This window comes from Bombyx mori, chromosome 1, assembly GCF_030269925.1.
Source record: "Bombyx mori chromosome 1, ASM3026992v2".
NCBI classification, from domain to species: domain Eukaryota; kingdom Metazoa; phylum Arthropoda; class Insecta; order Lepidoptera; family Bombycidae; genus Bombyx; species Bombyx mori.
In genome coordinates, this window is record NC_085107.1 from 3,716,771 (window position 1) to 3,737,884 (window position 21,114).

Consider the following 21,114-nt stretch of genomic DNA (forward strand, 5'->3'; position numbering starts at 1 on the left):
TGGCGGGCGACGCGGCGATTTATTTTAGGGGCTCGGGGGCAACCACGGTAATTCGCGGGGTGACCCTGTGTTCGACACAGGACGCAGCTAGGCGGTTCCGTCGCGGTTTTTTGGTCGCGAGCGCAGAGGGCCGTGGCGTGATCGCCCAAACACTTAACACATCGGGGGCGCGCGTGACAGTTACGGGAAGAGTGCCCGTACAATTGACAGTTATGGCACTGGCTAGGAGTGCCTTTTTTATGGGGGGATTCGACAGCGATACCAGAGAGCCTACAGACGGTCTGTGTGTTAAAGATTTTCTTACCCTCGGGGGTAGGCTGGAGAGCGACTAGAACCATATTATATGGCTCCCTACCGCGACCGGTGTGCATACGGTGCACAGAATTCACTGGTAGGCCTTGTTCTAACAGGTCGGCTTTTACGAGCTCTACATCTAACTCTTTAGGGATTCCGCGTATTACAACGCGGAGTTCGCGCTCCTCCTGGAGCGTATACGTATGGAAACTTATACGCTCCTTACGGAGGTAAGAAGAGAGGGCCCTATGGTCGTCGGGTGTTTGAACCTTAATTTGAATGCCGTTCGCGAGGTTACGGGCATTCGTGAAATTTATATTTTTGGCCTTAAGGGCCAGGCAAACTCGATCCCAAGCTGCCTTCTCCTGAAGGATAACCGGGGGAGGGGTCTGGGTTTTATTTTGTGCCACCGGACGCGGCGACGGAGTGGCACGGGCTGGGGGCGCAACGGGAGTCTGAGGGCGGGGGCGCGACGCGTTCACGGCTTTGCTAATTTTAGCGGCCGCGGGAGCTCGAGACTCCGCGGCACGCTTCTTACCCTTCTGTACCAGGGTGAATCCATCCGTCGATGAGGCGGGGGCGAGGTCGACCTCCATGTCCGAGTCAGAGTCGGAGCACGAGGAGGCGGGTGCAGGCGACCTACGAGCAAGTGTAGGTGTTTTAGAGGGCGCGACGGAGGCCGCGGATGATCGCTCAGCTGAAACGATGGTCACGGCGGACGACGCAGCAGCTTTTCTCGCCAGTATAGGCGACACGGGAGCGGCAGGCACGACAGAGGCTGCGGTGCTCAATGCAGAAGCTCTGCACGCAGGTACAGGCGACGCAGGAGCAGCGAGCGCGGCGGAGTCCTCGAGAGGGCTCGCAGTGTGATTGGCCTTGAAGGCCAAAAACTCCGAGGCGAGCTGTGGGTGGCGAAGTCGGAGGAATTCCGCGAATACAGCGTCCATGATCGCTGAGTACCCAGGTGGGGCGGCCCCGGGTCTTGAAAACACTCGCCTTGCGGCGAGGCCCCAACTTCTCGGACCTGAGCGGTTCTATTGAACACAGGTGGCAATGCGGCGCGATTACTACAGGACAAAGAAAAAGCACAACAAAACAGAAATTACGAAAAGAAAGAAAACAAATAAATACTTGCAGGAAACCACTTTGTCGGCAGATGTACCACGAACACAGAAACAACAAAAGGAAACAAAACAAATAAAAACTTCCAGAAAGAGCACTTAGTCGGCAGATGTACCACAAACACAGGCCGCGCGAACAATGGCCGGGCTAACAAAAGCCGGGCGAACAAAGACCGGGCGATCGAGTGGACGATGAGCACGTCCGCACGTGACGGGTGCCTCTATCGGAATGCCCCACCTGGTGTTAAGTGGTTACTGGAGCCCATAGACATCCACAACGTAAATGCCCCACCCACCTTGAGATATAAGTTCTAAGGTCTCACGTATAGTTACAACGGCTGCCCCACCCTTCAAACCTGCTTCACGGCAAAAATAGGCAGGGTGGTGGTACCCACCCGCGCGGACTCACAAAAGGTCCTACCACCAGTAATTACGCAAATTATAATTTTGCGGGTTTCATTTTTATTACACGATGCTATTCCTTCACCGTGGAAATCAATCGTGAACATTTGTTGAGTACGTATTTCATTAGAAAAATTGGTACTCGCCTGAGATTCGAACACCAATGCATCGCTCAACATGAATGCACCGGACGTCTTATCCGTTAGGCCACGACGACTTCAAATCAATCACCAAGTTTTCAATAAAAGTATGATGTTGCTCAGGTATCCGTACTTCAAGTGTTTGCGAAGTACAAGTCCTTGTTCAACGTCAACCAAGGTGGCGAACACGGCAGAACGGCTCTTCATTTCGCTGCAATACACGACCACGATCTCTGCGCCAAAATATTGGTACCTATTTTTATAGACTTGTTTTTTGTTAAAAAGACGGACCACGATTAAGAATACTTATATAATAATTTTATATCAATACTAGCTTTTGCCGCGACTCCGTCCGCATGGAATAGTTACTTTGGTATAACGCTAAATTTTACCTCCCACTTCATTTACGTAGAAAGATAAATATTTTTGAATTATAGAATGCTTAGGAGCTATTTAAACCCCTATTTTGAAACATTATTTATTGGTGCTCCACTTATATTGGTCTTACCGTGATGTTATATAGCCTATAGCCTTCCTCAATAAATGGGCTTAAAGAATTTTTCAAATCGGACCAGCAGTTTTTGAGATTAGCGCGTTCAAACAAACAAACTCTTCAGCTTTATAATATTAAAATATCGATATTGTATGAGTATTAATACTGGTAATGAACCGATTTAAAAACAGATAACCGATCTGGACGCTGAATGGAAGAAGCCTTGCAACAACGGTTACTATCCCATTCACGAGGCGGCAAAAAATGCTTCATCAAGGACTATAGAAGTGTTCCTGCAGTGGGGCGAACAAAGAGGGTGTACTAGGGAGCAAATGATTTCCCTTTACGACAACGAAGGCAACGTCCCTTTACACTCAGCCGTTCATGGAGGTGATATCAAGGCCGTAGAGCTGTGTCTTCGATCCGGAGCAAAAATATCCACACAGCAACATGATCTGTCAACACCTGTGCACTTAGCTTGCGCTCAAGTGAGTGTTTTTGTATTATAATATGCGTACGTACGAGCGAGGTTTGAACAGTCCGTGCGACTACAGCTGGGTCTTGGGTAACGTGCGTGAAATCCATAAACTATCTTTGTTTTAGATTGAGAAATTTTGAATTCATAAACACCCTTAAAATAAATAGTATGGTTAATTTCAAAATATATTTTTTGATTCTATTGATGATTACATTCAAAAGGACTATATGACATACTAATGTGATGTTATAATTGAGCTTACGAACCTTAATGGAGGTCATTAGAGTCCATGGAGATCAAAATTTAACCTTTATTTCGGTTGATCGATTAAGTAAGGCAGTGTCACCCTTAACCCGGGAATCCATATTTCTGGAATGTATATTCAGGATCAAAATACACCCACCTTCGATACAAGGGACTTAATATATTAGTTACTCTATATGGCAGGTATATTAACTTTGAGAGCCGTTTCCTGACACTGCAAATACATAAAAAACTTAATCATCAAAACACCTCTTCTTTGTTTCTCCACCTTATCCCACTAGGTGGGGTCGGCATAACAAATTTTTCTCTTCCATTCTCTTCTATCAGCCGTCATCTCACTCCTCTCATATCGTCATTCACACACTCCATCCATATCTTCTTCGGTCGACCTCTTCCCCTTCTAACTTCTAACTAAAGTCACAAGCATCAAATCATCAAAACGCCTATGTTTAATTAATACCCAATTATCTTGATATCACATCCAGGGAGCACTCGACATCGTGAAGTTAATGTTTACTATGCAACCAAAAGAGAAGCATGCGTGTCTGACATCCTGTGACGTACAGAAAATGACGCCTATTCATTGTGCCGCCATGTTCGACCACCCGGAGATCGTAAACTATTTAATCAACGAAGGCTCTGATATCAACCCTCTGGATAAGGAGCGAAGGTCCCCTTTACTTTTGGCTGCATCTAGGGCGGGATGGCGTACGGTTCACACTTTGGTAATAAAAATATTGAATAAAAATTTTTTACATTAACATTATATTCCTCAATCTACCTTTTTCAGAAACATATTTTTCCTGAAATTGAAAAGAATAAAAGCAAATTGATAACGGATTTCACGACAAACAATGATAATAAATAAATAATAATAGAAAAAAAAAATTAACACTTTTTTATTAATAACGTAATCACCAAGCTTTAAGCATCTTGCTAAAATATTCACTCATGAAATAAAAATCCGACATTTAAAATCCGTTAGCTAATTTGTGGACCTCTTATCTTCTAAACCCTAAATATGCAGAGACTTTATAGGTCCATAAAGCGCAGTGGCGATAAATTAAAGAATTTTACATAAATCGCAGTTCTAGCTTAAATGCGACGACTTTATAAGCTAAGCAGCGAAACAGAGGTCACTAACATTTTAAGTTGGAAATTATTTTAAAATTTCATGCAAGCTTGTCGTGTATTAATAAAACGTTGCATGCGAGTTTGATATTAAAATTGTGATTTTAATCAGAATAAAACCTATATCATGTTGATTGAGTCTTTTAAAAAACCAATCTACTGATTGACCTGTTTGGATTCTAAAATTAAATTTTATAAATTTACATAATTGAATTTGTACTCGGAAGCCAAATTGTTTTTATATAAATTACATTAAATGGTATTAGAAAATTCTGTTTATTAACGACTATGAGGCTAAATTTTTTACGAGACATGAATTGAAGTCTCAATATTTATTTATTAATTACGTAGATGGGTGAAAATAGTCATGGTCCAACTGGTTTCATGTTGTCATCTGTTTTAAGACGTCCTGTTCATTAGACCCTAAGATACGAATACAGTAGAAATAGGTAGCATGGTGAGGTGGTAAAATATGGTAAGCTACGGTAAACGTGGTAAATAGGGAAGGGCAGGCCAGAAAGAATTTAGGAAGCTATGGACAATGCTGTTGTTGTTACACCGGATGTCTTAAGGATTAATATACTAGCTAAAGATCCCATGTAGGCTATTGTAAGTGTAGCATTCTCTAAACAGCTAAAAAAGCGTATAATTAATAATGTATAGATACGCTTGGGTGCTGACATACAACTAAAGGACATAAACAGTCGCAACGTGTTGCATCTGGTCGTCATGAATGGTGGTCGCCTAGAGGATTTCGCTGCGAGCTGCAAGGTTAGTACACATGGATTATTCACTGAATTCTCTATCGATTAAAAAATAAATGAAGAGCTAATTCAGTAGTAAATTAATGAAACTATTTATTATTGTCACTCTATACACACGCTAGTAAAAGCATCGAAGTAAATATCAGAAACGTCACTGCCCATTTCGGGATATTAGGTTAAAGCCTTATATCTATGATAGTCCGCCGGTTAGTCTAGAAAGTTCATTTTTTTAATTATACATTTGCTTTAGAAGTGTAACTTTATAACCTGTTGCTTTCAATTTTATTTCAGTAATTCATCAAGTTCATTGTGATACAGAAAGTCTGAAGAAAACACGAAATTTCTTATTGTTTATATATTTATGTATTTATGTATATTTATGTTTTGATAATTTCGTAACATAATAAACTGTGCAGATTCTCGAGAACGTTACTAAGTCTTATTATTTATTTGAGCGCGGAGATTCGTGAACCCTAATAAACCCAATAACAAGATTTTAGCTGAAGCCTAATTTTTCTTCAGTCACTAGATAAAAATCCTGTCCCGCTTAAATTAGATGCTTTTACTTTTAAATTCGTTTCTTCTAACATGAAACTGTCACAGAAAAAGAATAGAATCAGATAGAATAGAATTTTCTAACATATGATACTTATTTTATTTAGTTTTTTTTTGTTTGTTAAAACAAATGAACAAAGTCCAGTAATGCTTTCGTACCCTATATTCAATATCCTACGAATATTGTAAACTTGAAAGTTAGTGAAGATGACTGAATGTTTAGTACACAAAAACCTCAAGACGAATTTTGATGAAAATTCACAATATATTATACATACATTGCAACAGAGTTTCACGAATTTTTTTTCATACGATTAACATAACATTAGATTGGCCGGGCTTGCTTTTTCATTTTCATTTTCTTTAAATTTTGCACTAAATATTTCCAGGATCACTGCGAGAAAAGTCTCTTACAACTGTTGAACGAAAAAGACAACACCGGGTGCTCGCCACTACACTACGCGAGTCGTGAAGGTCACATCAGGTCTTTGGAGAACTTGATACGCTTGGGAGCTTGCATCAATCTCAAGAACAATAACAATGAGAGTCCATTGCATTTCGCTGCAAGGTCAGTTTATTAATCTTTAGCTCATTACTACCATCCATGTCAGTTAGTTCGTAGTTTAAGCGTGGTTCTTAAAAAAATCTTTGGAGATTCAGACTTATTACTAATCGACTTTTTAATTTGATCGTATTTCGCCTTCTTGCGTTAAAACTATAATCTCAAAACTTACTAATTTTACAGGAGAGTGTTTTAAGGGTTTAATATGTGATATTTTTAATATTAATCATCTTTGCAACATTTTTTTTTTTTTTTACTAGTTACATTATCTGTCTTTTACAGTAAGACAAAACTATGTATTAATTTTGTTATTAGTAGTCAAAACATAGGTAAACTAAAAAAAAAAAAACTAAACAATGTTCTTTTGACAGTATTTATGAGAAAAATACTGATTATACCAAATGATTCCGCATATTAACTCAATTTCGAATATTTTTGGAAATTGTTCACTTTGAATGCGAAAAGACGATTTGTTCCAACATTTATTTTTGTTGAGGCAAAGTATCAATCTACAGCATTTTCCGATAGTGATTTAGTTTTTAATTAATAGGTTTGTTGATATAATTTCAGATACGGACGCTTTCACACCGCCTGTCAACTCCTCGATTCTGATAAAGGCACTTTCATTATCAATGAGAGTGACGGCGAAGGCCTAACTCCTTTACATATAGCTTCACGCGAAGGACATACAAGAGTCGTGCACTTATTATTAAACCGCGGGGCCTTGCTTCATCGAGATCATAATGGAAGAAACCCTTTGCATCTGGCCGCTATGAGTGGATATACAAAAACCATTGAACTGTTGCATTCTGTTCATTCTCATTTGTTGGACCAGATTGATAAGGATGGGGTAGGTTCTTGTTTTTTGTTTTTTTTTTATTGTTGAGATATGTGGACAAGCTCATGGTCCACCTAGTGTTAAGTAGTTATCGGAGCCCATAAACATTACAACGTAAATCTTCTCTTCGAACACACATCCTTCTATCTGAAACGCATTACTGCTTCATGCCAGAAATAGGCAGGGTGGTGATGATATCTACCCGTGCGGACTCACAACGTCCTACCACCGGTGATTACGCAAATTATAATTTTGCCGGTTTGATTTACACCACACGATGGAAGTCCTTCCTCCACTCCTTCACCGTAGAAGTCAATCGTGAACATTTGTTAAGTACATTTTTTCTTTAGTTGAATTGGTACCTGCCAGCCGGAATCTAATACCCTTGCATCTCTTGTTATGAATGCACCGGGAGTCTTACCCTTTGGGCCACGACGATTTCGTTTTAAGAAAATATTTTTTGTCGCCTATTTATGAATCCGAGTTCATGGCCCATCTGATGCAAAGTTGTGTCACAGGTGCTCATAATAATGTCACAATGTGAATGCCTCCACCTTGAGATATCAAGGTCGATGTCTCAATTGTGATATATAACTGTATCGCTATTCAAACCGGAACTCGTAGCTGCTTTGTGGCAGGATATTGGTTGAAGATATCAGCACTCCAGCAGTAGAACACTCCAAGAACGCTACTGTCCAGTCTGCGGTAAATTTACGGTTTGTTTCCTCTTAAGTTAATCACGATGGCATAGGGCTATGCTAAGTTGACCCCGTAAACACCAAATAACGCAACTGCCCTTCCAATCATGAATACACATATAACAAGAAATATTTAATATATGTTTGTAAAGAAACCTTTAAAATATCGGGTACTAAAACAGATATAAGTGAATTACCTTCAAAATCTTTCAAATATTCCAGAATACTTCTCTTCATTTGGCCACAATGGAGAATAAGCCGTCGTCCATTGCTTTGCTATTGTCTATGGGCTGTCGACTAAGCTATAATAATATGGATATGAGCGCAATAGATTACGCTATATACTACAAGTTCCCTGAAGCCGCTCTTGCTATGGTCACTCATGAGCAAAGGTGAGTTAAACTTAATTTTGTCTCGTAAAGATCTCGGTTTCAATCATATTCTTTGTATTCTAAAACTTTCAGAATTAACTATATTTCATGGTTATTGTTCGTCTATTGGATCTAGAACAAATTATTTCATATAAACATAACCAAAAAATAGTATATTAGGCTTTTTGACAATGAAGTTGTCGTTTAGTACGAGGGCTGCACTAAAAGTATCGGGAATGAAATATTTCCACTGTTCCTGTCATATTAAAATCTTTTTAATTGAAAACTCCTTGGTTTTCAAAATCGAATATCATTTATTTATTTAAAAAAAGATTCTCGGTCTCGTCACGAGGTTTTGTCAAACTTGTTTAATCGTTGAGAAAATGGAATTGACTCGAAAAAATTCAAGAGCGCTGATTTATTATGACTTTCGAAGTGGTTTAACACAAAAACAGTGTGTTGACCGGATGATTTCTGCATTTGGTGATGAAGCCCCATCCAAAACCACAACTTATCGCTGGTTTGCTGAGTTTCAACGGGGACGTGTCAAGCTCAGTGATTATCCCCGTCAAGGTCGTCCAAAAACTGCAGTCACCCAAGAAAACATTGATGCTGTGCGTAAGCTGATCGAAGAAGATCGACATGTGACATACCACGAAATTCAGGCAACTTTAGACATTGGCATGAGTCAAATACAAATAATTTTGCATGAACAATTAGGTGTAAAAAGTTGTTTTCCCGATGGTTACCGCACTCGCTCTGTGAAGAGCGGAAGAGAAGAGAAAAAGCGGCTCGCGTTACTTGGTGCGTCAGAACTCTCGAAAGATTCCACGCAGGGTCCTCAAATACTGTATACAACATTGTATCAGGTGACGAATCCTGGATATATGCGTACGAACCCGAAACAAAAAACCAGTCACGAGTTTGGGTGTTCGAAAATGAGTTAAAGCCAACAAAAATTGTTCGTTCACGGAGTGTTGCAAAAAAAATGGTGGCCACGTTTGTCTCCAAAACCGGCCATGTTACGACTATTCCTCTTGAGGGACAAAGAACGGTTAATGCAGAATGGTATGCTAGCATTTGTTTGCCACAGGTCGTTTCTGAACTCCGTAAAGAGAACTGCAATCGCCGCATCATCCTCCATCATGACAATGCGAGTTCACACACCGCGCACAGAACAAAAGAGTTTTTAGAGCAAGAAAACATAGAATTATTAGACCATCCGCCGTACAGCCCCGACCTAAGCCCTAATGATTTCTATACTTTCCGTAAAATAAAGAATAAATTGCGTGGACAGAGATTTTCATCACCTGAAGAAGCTGTGGACGCCTACAAAACGGCTATTTTGGAGACCCCAACTTCCGAATGGAATGGTTGCTTCAATGATTGGTTCCATCGTATGGAAAAATGTGTCAAATTTCGCGGAGAATACTTCGAAAAGCAATAAATACATTTTTAAATAGTAATGTTGTGTCACTTCGTTAATCCCCGAAATTTTCAGTGCCGCCTAGGTATACAAAAATTGGAAGTTATTTTATAGATTTTTTTTTATTTTTATTACTCACAATATGCACACATGGTATCGATGCATCGCCAGCGCAATGGTAGTTTTTCAATGTCCTTCTTGAAGAAGTCAGATGTACGGGAACCAATACTCTTAATTTTTTTTTATTGTTTAGATGGGTGGACTAGCTCACAGCCCCCCTGGTGTTAAGTGGTTACTGGAGCCCAAAGACATCTACAACGTAAATGCGCCATCCACCTTGAGATATAAGTTCTAATGTCTCAGTATAGTTACAACGGCTGCCCCACCCTTCAAACCGAAACGCATTACTACTTCACGGCAGAAATAGGGAGGGATGGTGGTGCCTAAATGATTTTTGTTTTGAAATTTCGATGATTATTGTTTTTAGTGTATATTAATTTGTTTTGGAATATCTTTTTTCTATTCTATTTAAAGTCGGTTTTTGTTAAAGCATTTATGTCTATTTACAATTATCTATCTGGAATCTGAAAATGTTCAAGAAACTTGCAGCGCTGCACACAAATACAGTGTATTTGTGTGCAGCGCTGCAAGTTTTGCGTTTGCGTTTTGCCAACGGATGCTTTACACACTTTACCTTAATAATGAAATATTATTGCTTATTAACGATTATTATACAGTAATGTTTGAAACCAAAATAGGAAGTAATTTAACGGACCTATTGTAATAATTTCAGAGCCAAAGAAGTTATGGCCTTACGTTCAGATCGCCATCCTTGCGTGACCTTGGCTCTCATCGCCTACATGCCGCGAGTCTTTGAAGCTGTACAAGATAAGTGCATTACCAAAGCCAACTGCAAGAAGGATTCAAAAAGCTTCTATGTAAGTCTGGATAGCGGATAAACTTTTAGCTTAATCATCGTGAAAGGTAACATTTTCGTTGTATCGAATTTGACGCATTTATCAAATATTAGGGTATGTATTTTTTTTATTTTATTTAAATAAACATAAAATAAAATATAACAGTAGAAAGCTTGTTGTGTGTGTACCGAAAATGTCTGTACATCGTCATCGAGTGTATTATATGTAAGTGATACGGAAACAAAAAGGTTATTTTCCCCTAATTTCTGTAACGTTTTATACCTGACGCAAGCATTGTCATTTCGACCTTTTGGCTTTTTGATTTTAAGGGTGTATTCTGGTCTACAAATATTTTTTTGTAGTCTAATGCTTTTAAAACCGCTTTATCTCTAAAAATAATTCGAATATTGAAACACATGTTTCAGCATCATACAGATCAAAACTTTGAAAATATAAAAAAAAGTCTTATCAATTTTTGAGATCAGAATATCCTCTTAATTTACTTATTGTGCCGCTTAAATGAGGTTAATTTTAAAGTTTCAAGCTCTTCACCGTAGCACTGCTTCGTATGTTGTAGTAAATATTTTGCCTACACACTCACATTAGACTTGTTGCGCGACGGTAGTCTTCCGCCTTCAATCCTGTAAGTACATCAGTAGTTACAATTGCATGACGAGTTGATGTGACTGAAAACGCTCCTAACTATAGATATCTCAATTTAAAAACTATAGATCAAGTACAGCTTCGAGGCGCTCTGCCCTCAATTGATGGACGAGGACGGAACTAGGAAATCTCAACAGGCCCAGCAAATACCTTTACCGGCTCTCAACGTAAGTCCGTAAATAAGTTACGTATTTTAACTTTACCTTTTTTTCCTGATCACAGATTAAGTATTCGTTCAAATACTACCAGAAATCCAAGCATGAAATCGAAGCGCTAAGACTGGCGCACAATGACCCAAAATATCGTCCAGAACCGTTGAGTGTTATCAACGTGAGTCGATAAACGAACACTGGCGTCTGGCTTTTTGTTAAATGTTATAACTCTGACTCGGAAAGACACACTTTACGTATAAAACATGTTAAATAAAAAATAAAAAAAACAAGGACACGTTCCTTTAGGCAAAACGGTGCTATCAGTAACAAATAAACCACTAAACGGATTGTCATTGTTTTATTGCGATATAATTGAAATGTTTCGAACATATTTTTATGTACTAATGTGAGATAAAAGCATTTTCGTTAAATAATATAATCAGGGTATCACAAATCACCCATTACGTAGATTGTGCCATTCGTAACAGAGGAAAAGAAGATTCACGCGCTGTCCCACCAATTTGTACGTCTTTGTTAAACTAATTACACTTTCTGGTGGTGGAACATTCTGTGTTTACACGAAATCTTTGTACATACACTTGAACACGCTGCTATTTTAGTGATCGATTACATTTTAATAAATTTTGGACCTATCTAGGCGATGGTAGCACACGGGCGTGTAGAGCTATTGGCGCATCCCTTGAGCCAAAAATACCTGCAAATGAAGTGGAATTCCTATGGAAAATACTTTCATCTCGTGAATGTGCTGTTCTATTGTATTTTCCTGATCTTCGTCACTGTGTATTCATATCTTCTGATGGAGCACGTGAATCCAATAAATAAAAGGGAAAGGAGTCGGGTTGGTGATGTCTATTACAATTACACCGCTACAAATCGAACACAAACAAACTGGGATATTGATGCAGGTAAATAAATAAAAACATGCTTAGAGCCTTATAAAATTAAAAAAGATAAGATTTACAATAATCTAAGGGGCACAGATAAAAATGATATTTGATCATTAGTAAGCGCATCATTTCCGATATGGATTTTTCAATTTAATTATAGGCCAAGTAAGGTTTTAGGGAAGGAAGACTTTCGAAAATTGTCAGCCAGCTCCGAATAATAAATAAACTGAGGCTCAATGAAAGTTTAAATCTTACATAAAAGCGACATTTTCTTTTTTGGGCTGCGATAAAAGAATTTCGATTCTTTTCAATTCGAACCTTAGTCTAATATGTTACAGATTTCGAAGCCATCTTAATTATGTATACAAGCTCTGTGGTTATTATGGTTTATATTTCCGTCTGTATGATGCGGGAAGCATATAATTTAAAGCAGCAAAAATGGCATTACATAGTGGACCCATCTAACCTTGTATCTTGGACATTGTATATTAGTGCCACTATAACAGTATTTCCAACTCTCTATGGACATTATAGTAATTATCAGGTAATTCGATTTAAGTTATTACGTTAAAGAAAATTATTACCAACTTTTTTTTAAGAAAATTTCACTTACTTCCATCTTCAAACAGGATAAGGGAAATTTGCTTATTATTAAAAACAGCTTATGTCAATTAGTAATAATTACTAGAAACACTGAACTAAAATAAAACAATCACAAAAATCCAAAGACCTACATAATATCTTTACATTAATATGTAATTTCGTAAACTATTAAAAACAAAGTGACAGAGAGAGAGAGAGAGAGAGAGAGAAGGAGAGAAACAAAGAATGAAGGAGAAGGAGAGTTTGCTTTATTAAACACCAAAACAAATGAAATGCGAAAAATTTAATACAAAAAAATACAATGGGCGGTTTTATCGCTAAGACAGACAAATATCACGGAGAGAAGAATCGCATTAGGAAACAAACTACTCGTGGAGTAAAGATAAAAAATAAAAATAAATAGAAATTATGTTGACATAAAGAAACTAATCGTTATGTAAATTAATTTTCAGTTCTCAGCGGCATCGATAACCGTATTCCTGTCTTGGTTCGAACTGTTATTGCTGCTCCAACGTTTCGATCAAGTCGGGATCTACGTTGTGATGTTTCTCGAAATACTCCAGACTCTCATCAAAGTGTTGATGGTTTTCTCCATTCTGATCATCGCGTTCGGCCTGGCCTTTTACATTTTGCTCTCTAAAGTGGGTTCAGTCGAAATGGTATTTATAAACTTTACTACTCTTGGTAAATATTAGCATGACCTGTATTCAGGGGCCTGACTAAAATAGTCGTGAAACAGAACGTCCCCATGAACTTAGAAAGCAATAAATATAGCTTTGGACTCATTTTAATTGAACAATTAAATTTCTTCAATTTTCTTTTTATTTTCCTGCTGTTTCTTGTATCTGCTATTCTGTTTCTTTCTTTTTCTTTTTCATTTTTTGTGTTTTTTCTTTTCTTCTTACACCTTTTTCCAGGAGTGGTGCTTGTTTTAGAAAATTTTACAGTTTTGTTATTTTTCATATTGAGTCGTTTTGGTTGTATAAAAAAAAACGTTAATTTCATGACGTCATGAAAATTTATTCGAAATGTTTCAATCGAAACTGGGAACTTATTGTTTTATTATAATTCGTTAACAAGATAAATCGATTTCCAAATTAGTCGTCTTCTTTTCAAACAATAAGAAACCCATCAAGTAATATTTGAATGTACTTGTAAGCCAAGCGAATGTGCCCAGCTAGGCTCAGCGACTTGCAACGAAAACTATGCGACGATATATCTACGATCTTTCTTTGCAGGGGAATCACCTTTCTTTCAGCAACATCCCTATTGCTTTGATGAGAACATTCGCTATGATGCTTGGTGAATTAGATTTTGTCGGAACTTATGTGCAGCCCTACTACAAGGATGACTCTGATATAATTCTGCCTTTCCCGATACCGACGTTCATAATCCTTGCTCTGTTCATGATTTTGATGCCCATACTTCTAATGAACTTGCTTATTGGTTTGGCCGTTGGTGATATTGAGAGTGTTAGGAGAAACGCTCAGCTGAAACGGCTGGCTATGCAGGTTCGTCAAACACCAGTTGTATTTAGTCGATTTAATTGAAATTTATATTTAAATGTAAATATAGGTATCATATATATGAGAAATTATAATGGAAAATTTGTAGGTCGTCTTACATACCGAACTTGAAAGAAAACTACCAGCATTCCTATTGGAGAAAGTCGACAAACTAGAACTGATCGAATACCCAAATAATAAGAAATGTAAACTCGGATTTTTGGATTTAATCTTGCATAAATGGTTTTGTAATCCTTTCACAGAAGATAGTAAGTACATATAGATTTGGTTACACATTTTTATTACCCTGTATTATATAATTAAGTGCCCTATTACTGTAAGATTTACTAGCAAAGCGAAATAAGTCTTGAATGAGTGCTGTTTAGTAGAAAAAAATTAACCAAATAGTATTTTTCAACGATGGCTATTTTGTTTACAATGTCTTTGAAATCAGCTGGCTTGGACTTAGTTTTGGAGAACAACGACGATTACGTAACGGAACAAATGGAAAAGCAGAAGCGTAAATTCCGTGAGATGCAGAATGTATTGGACCAACAATATTTACTACTCCGGCTAATTGTGCAGGTATTGTTTAGAAAATAATTTCTAGGTAATCTTTGATCAACGGAAGTAGTAATCATAAAATACTAATACATGGTAAGAGCTATATTTTAAGATCCTCTTCCTTGCGTCGATAATCCTCATTGCTGATGGTAGTGGCCTCCTTCTGATAACTTTATCTTGGATTATCCTGCGTCACTTCTTCCTATCTCCAGCTCGGCTGTGTAGATGGCAACGTTGACTGAAGTGTTGAGAGTAGAGCGTATCTGGTCTGACCAGCGCTTTGGACTCGCTCGGGCTTATGTTTGACGTTTCCAATACTTTACAGTTTACTTGTCACAGCAGACTAATATAGTGTATCATATTACTGTTGCTTGCGTTGTTAACAGATTAGTCTCGATTATATAAATTACTTATTTTTCAAGAAAATGGAAATCAAAACCGAAGCCGACGATGTGGACGAAGGCGTATCGCCGAATGACACTAAAGTGGTTCCCCGCTGGAGCTCTCATAGGAACCGCAAGAAGTTGCATTCGGCCCGAGCTGCTTCATTTAACAAGTCGACCTGATTTGCGCATCTTTTTAGTTTCAAATTGAAATAGAGATATTTCTCATTCATCACAACACGTAGCTCTGAGATTTCTAATTTTTTTTTTATTGGGTCACACACGATTTGGCGGCGTGAAAAATCGCAGTTTAAGCCTTTATTGCTCTCCAGTCACTCCGCAATCACGGCCTTAAGCACCCGGTACCGGACACTTTAGAACGTCCTAAAATCACCTCCCTCAAATTAGACTTGCGGTACAAACAACAATATAAGCTGTAAAATATAAGTGTGATTCCACAAATGAATATACGACGTAGTCTGGCCCGACAAGACTTTATTGATTAAACACGCAACCGACATCTTCAACATTGGTATCAACATACATCAACTTCAACTTCAACATTGTCTATTCATTAAAGCTTGTAGATAGCACAACATGAATCCCACCATATATCTCGAGTGCTAAAATCTAATGGTTAATGATTTGTGGCTTTGTGTGCTGTGTGCTAGTGTTGTCTAGCTGTGGGATCTTACAATAACGTCTTACAGCCAGTAAAATTTGGGTTTGGTCATATTAATTTTTTAAGTGTTAATACCGTCGAAATAGCATTTTATATATTATATGAGAATAAGAAGTAAAGATCTTACGTGGTATTTTTCTGTATTTCCCCTTTCCAACTACTGTTACTTCTCCTTAATTTGTCCGTAGTTTTGTTTCCCTACCTAATCATTAGTAGCCTAAGGGGCTATTCTGGCGTTATGATTAAAGGTAAGATCACGGGCCGAAACCTGAAAGGATTCGCTAATACTGGCCCTAGTAAGAGCAGTACTTCGCTGAATCTTCTACCAGATTGGATTCGCGACCATTAGTCGGGCCATTATTGTGAAAGACGTGTAAAGAAGAAACAGTAGATACAACTAGCATCTACAGCAGCATACTACAGCTTGGGATTTTTTTGCTTACCTCATCTAAGCTTAATACCTTTTTTGGGAATTCTCTTTTAATTCTTTATTTAATTTTTGTCTCGTCGCTGTGTGTTTTGTAGTGACTTCCGCTACTATTGTCCTGCACTAATGCACGTGTCATCAGGCTTAACGTAGATTAATTATAATTAATATAATATTAATCACTTGTATTGGTGTCAAATTATTGTTAAGTATTTAAAGAACTATTTATTGTAATAGAAACGAACTATACGTACATTTATCTATTTTTAACCGTTACAATCGGTTCTGAAGCTGCACTGACATTGCTGAGTTCCTATTATAACTCTCCAGACATAATAATCATAGAATTTTTAAGCTATTGCATAGATTTTATCGCGGCCCTTGAACACGGCTTGAGAGCAGAATCGTGAAATTCCGTAACGAAAAAAACCTTCCACCCCTCACTACGCCTACTATGTAGCTCGCGTTCAACACATTCATACGTTGCGCTTGTATAGTGTTTAAAGTAAGAAGTCTAAACACCGATTTAGGTACTATCAAAATATGTCATATAATTTCATGGGTAACAACAACGATAACGCGATTCAGCTTTTGCGTCATCTATCGGCGACAAACGGAATTTTAAAATAGAAAATTATATTTTATTGTTGTTTTAATATTAAATTATTATTGTCGATTTATAATTGCATAACTTGATAAAAAATGCTATGCAATAGCTTTACCGCGGCAGTCTCCGAGTGCCACATGTCTTTTTTTTATTACTTAGATGGGTGGACGAGCTGACAGCCCATCTGGTGTTAAATGGTTACTGGATCCCATAGACATCTACAACGTAAATACCGCCGCCCATCTTGAGATATTAGTTCTAAGGTCTCAAGTATAGTTACAACGGCTGCTCTACCCTTCAAACCGAAACGCATTAATGCTTCACGGCAGAAATAGGCAGGATGGTGGGTACCTACCAGTAAAAATCAAATATTTGATATCTACATGTAAGTGTTACGATTCCGAATTTAATATTGAATATCTGTATTTATATAATCTGAAATGAGTAAGTCTAGTAAAGACGTTAATCGTAAGTTTGTAAGCTTATGTTGGTGTTTTAAAAAATAGTTTATAAGTACCTACTAATTATATGATGTTTTACAAAGAGTTTAATGGTAAATTTTGCTTTCTACGTCGCTTGTCTGCTGAAGTACTCTAATGAATTTCATTTATTTAACATTAGTTTTTATGATTTTGAATTATCAGTAATAATTTACAGCGAAAATTTACAATCTGACATTTTCTAAATTAAAGTTTACAATATATTGATATGACTGTTTCGTTTGAATAAAAGCTATAAGTGTCGTTGCTAGTCATTAAAAATATAATGTTATAACTTAATTAGTCATAGGAATATTGAATGTTAGTAGCTAAGTACTAGTACTTAATCTAGATTAGAGATAAGATATAGTTTTTCCTATATAGATCTTTATAATTATAATCAACTAAAAGGTATATTTTTTCGGATTTAAAAACATAAGGTAAATATTCTATGTTAGTCAAACTTTTTAAATCTATCAATAAAGTTTGACATTGGTTAAATTTCGTATCATCACAGAAACGTTTTAATAGTCTCTATAAACCTACGAATAAATAGACTTATTATTTATTCATAGCTATAAACTGAAATCGAAATCAAATGTTCAAAGTGAACTTCGAACACTACAATTAATATTTTCGTTAAATATTTACTAGTTATTGGTTTTCACATATTAGACAAACAACCAAAATCGGTAATATATTTTTGTATGATAAAAAAAGAATAATATTTTTTTACATATTTTATTATATACCTTACAGTTCAAAATTGTTTTTTTTTTTTAAATTCATTTTACTGCAAACAATATAAATTTGTGAAAAACAATGTTTATCTTAATTTGGTTCTCGAATGACTGAATCTTATTTATTTAATAATTTCAATAAAATACCTATACATTCGTGTTTAAGAGAAAACACGCGCGTTGTATGTGTATTTTCAAAACTTCCATAAGTCGCACTATGATAAAAAAATCTAATTGAAAAAGTTTTCCTTTTCTCTGTCAACTTAGAAATGAATATTAATAAGTGATTTTAAATGGAAATTCAGCCCGCGAATATATAAAAGGATTTACAAGTATTCACTTAAAATATATAATATTTCATTATTTGTTTACTAATTAGACTTGTCGATGTCATTTGGTGAAATAAATATAAACCACTAGTGTTTGTTTTATTTTCTTTCTAAAAAAAAACTTGATTCTCTTCATACCACATCTCAAGTACCACTTTGCCAAGAAAGTGTCAAAAAAATATCAATAATACACAAAATGTTAGTTATTCATCCAAATTTATTTTCACCTTCAATGTATGCTCCTTCAGAAACAATATACTTACCCCAACGAATAATCCAATCATCGAAACATTTTATGTACGCTTATTTCCAGAATTGAGTTTAGTTTTCGTCGCGGATTCTAATTTATATCTTTTATCGAAAGAATACGAGTGCCATGAGCGGGTAATTTGACGAAAGAAGTCGGCCGAAGCCATATCTGATGAAGAAGGCTGTTGCTCGATAGTATTTGTTGAATTTTTGGTCCAAAGTTGGTTCACATTGATAGCATTGGGCAGCGAAGGCCATTGATGGTATCGTGGTACAAAATCCAAGAATTTTCTTTCTACATATCGGGTCTATTTCGTCGTATTTTCTCCCTTAAACGCCACATAAAGATCAAATATATTAATATTCCTTATTTAACGTTTTACCATTCAGCAAGAACTCCTGGTACACACTGCGGTAGTCTAATAAAACAATCAACATAACTTGGACTTTTTATCAACTTTGGCGTGATTTTTTAGAGTTTTGGTTTAGTTGGAAGACACCACTGCGAAGCTTGTTGACTGTTGTTGAATTATGATTGAGATTTCAAGTATCCCCACAGAAAGTAGTCGAGCGGTTTTAAGTCACACGATCTCGGTGACCAGCTGATGTCGCCCCTACGCGAGATGATAAAGTCTTTGAATTTCTCATCCAATAAATTTAATGTTTCCCGTACTGTATGGTAAGTAGCGCCGTCCTGTTGGTACCACATGTTTGTGATATCCATACAATCTATCCTAAGCTACAAAAAGTTTGTTAACGTCATCCGATATCGGTCGTCATTGAGAGTGATCGCGGGTCCTTGCGGATCTTCTGATGCTACGACTAAATATATTGTCAGTTATCGCTTTACCAAGATGGCCGCTATGACTTGTCAAAGTTCGAGCGTCCCTTTTGAAAAACCATTTAAAAAACCCACATCCCGTCATTAGTAACAGCGCGTTTCAAGAATGTCGGGTCGGAATTGACACGTTCGAGTATGTTATCAGCGAGCCTTATTGAGTTTTTGGAGATTCAGATCTTTTGGGCCTAGCCGAGCGGCAACATGTGTCATACCGAAGTGATTATTTAAAATTTTACGGGTCGCATCGTCAGACACAGAATGTTCGGCAGCTCTCTCTCTCTCTCTCAAGCTTTAAAAAATTTCAATCACTATCTCCTTCACTTTTGGGACGTTTAATTTCAGCTGCAGACTTTGATGGCCTTCCAAAACGAAGCAAATTTTTGGTCACATCTCGATTGTTTTAAACGCTTTGTACCACTCATAAGTATGTATTTTTGATAAAGTCGATTCACTGTAAGCCTTCTGTATCGTTTACGGTGACTCAAAAAACTCAAAACATAAATTTCCATTGGCGATGAAAAAGTGAAAAAAAAACTGTGTTCGATGTTTTTGTCTATTTTAAAATTCCCAATATATATATGTACTAGATATGATATAACTAAAAACATCATTATAATTAATCTAAATAACAAATGCAACTCCGACTCCGCGTCAAAATGAAAAACGATTGTGCCAATTTAAAAAAAAAACAATAGAAATGAATTTAGAACTAATTTAAACAAATCATCCATTCCCGATTGTTGATCTATCATCTTTAACGGTAGTAGCCATTATACAATTATGTATATTTATTAATTTAATTCGTTTGCTAGAGTTGGTACAACAAGATCACGGCTCCGTTGGCTTAAACGAGCTGTTCTATTTTACTTTGAAATGACTTTTACTAGCTTGGCTTTTGGTTCACTGACCTGGAACTAAAGTTAAAAATTGCAGATCGCATTTAACGTTTGTTAGTTGTCTGATTTGAGTGCTTTCTTTAATTTATCAAAATTTACAAGCTTAATTTAATAAAAGCTGCATTTAATTCCGTTAAAGCAAGTGCATCAATTTATTTCCTGTCTAAGTATCAACTAAGATTCTACTGACCACAATACCGTACCTTAGAATAATTTCCTTTCTTCTGTCGTAATTTTTTTCTTAATTGTCGTTTGCGATGGATATTTGCCAAAGAGCTATGCATCTCTGAAGAGCACAATGAAACTTCATTTATGTACATGCTTATTTGAAAATGTTATAAAAGTAACCGATATAAATACACGATCCAAGGCAATTCTCAGAGAAACAGGATTCGACCGATAGAATTTCCTTAAAGTTATCCTTTGGGAAAATGCTAAAGAATTTATTAAACTTTTCCACCACTCAGTAAAGTAATCTATAAAATCTTATTAGGATTCAAATATTGTATCTACTAATTTTATGGAATGTGTGTATAGTAAAAGTATAATATTTTCTTCAGAAGAATACAAAAAATATTAAATTTTTCCTTTATTCCCCCGTTGAACTTTCTAATTTTATTAATTACTAGCTG

General features: G+C 36.8%; 1 protein-coding gene across 4 annotated transcripts in view; it reads left to right on the plus strand.

Annotated features, from left to right (window-relative positions):
- Window positions 1–18,586, plus strand: part of LOC101744290 (transient receptor potential cation channel subfamily A member 1) — a 62,838-nt gene extending 44,252 nt beyond the window's left edge. The window contains exons 6-22 of one of the 4 annotated variants that reach the window (XM_062670970.1): window positions 2,081–2,206; window positions 2,642–2,938; window positions 3,678–3,917; window positions 4,987–5,094; window positions 6,032–6,210; window positions 6,775–7,054; window positions 7,963–8,132; window positions 10,331–10,475; window positions 11,186–11,284; window positions 11,340–11,447; window positions 11,928–12,195; window positions 12,516–12,721; window positions 13,233–13,421; window positions 14,019–14,291; window positions 14,395–14,554; window positions 14,740–14,870; window positions 15,272–18,586. In XM_062670970.1, coding sequence (XP_062526954.1) covers window positions 2,081–2,206; window positions 2,642–2,938; window positions 3,678–3,917; window positions 4,987–5,094; window positions 6,032–6,210; window positions 6,775–7,054; window positions 7,963–8,132; window positions 10,331–10,475; window positions 11,186–11,284; window positions 11,340–11,447; window positions 11,928–12,195; window positions 12,516–12,721; window positions 13,233–13,421; window positions 14,019–14,291; window positions 14,395–14,554; window positions 14,740–14,870; window positions 15,272–15,415 — 3,123 coding nt within the window. In that variant the 3' untranslated portion in view covers window positions 15,416–18,586. 4 annotated transcript variants of the gene reach the window in all.
- The last annotated feature ends 2,528 nt before the right edge of the window (window positions 18,587–21,114 follow it).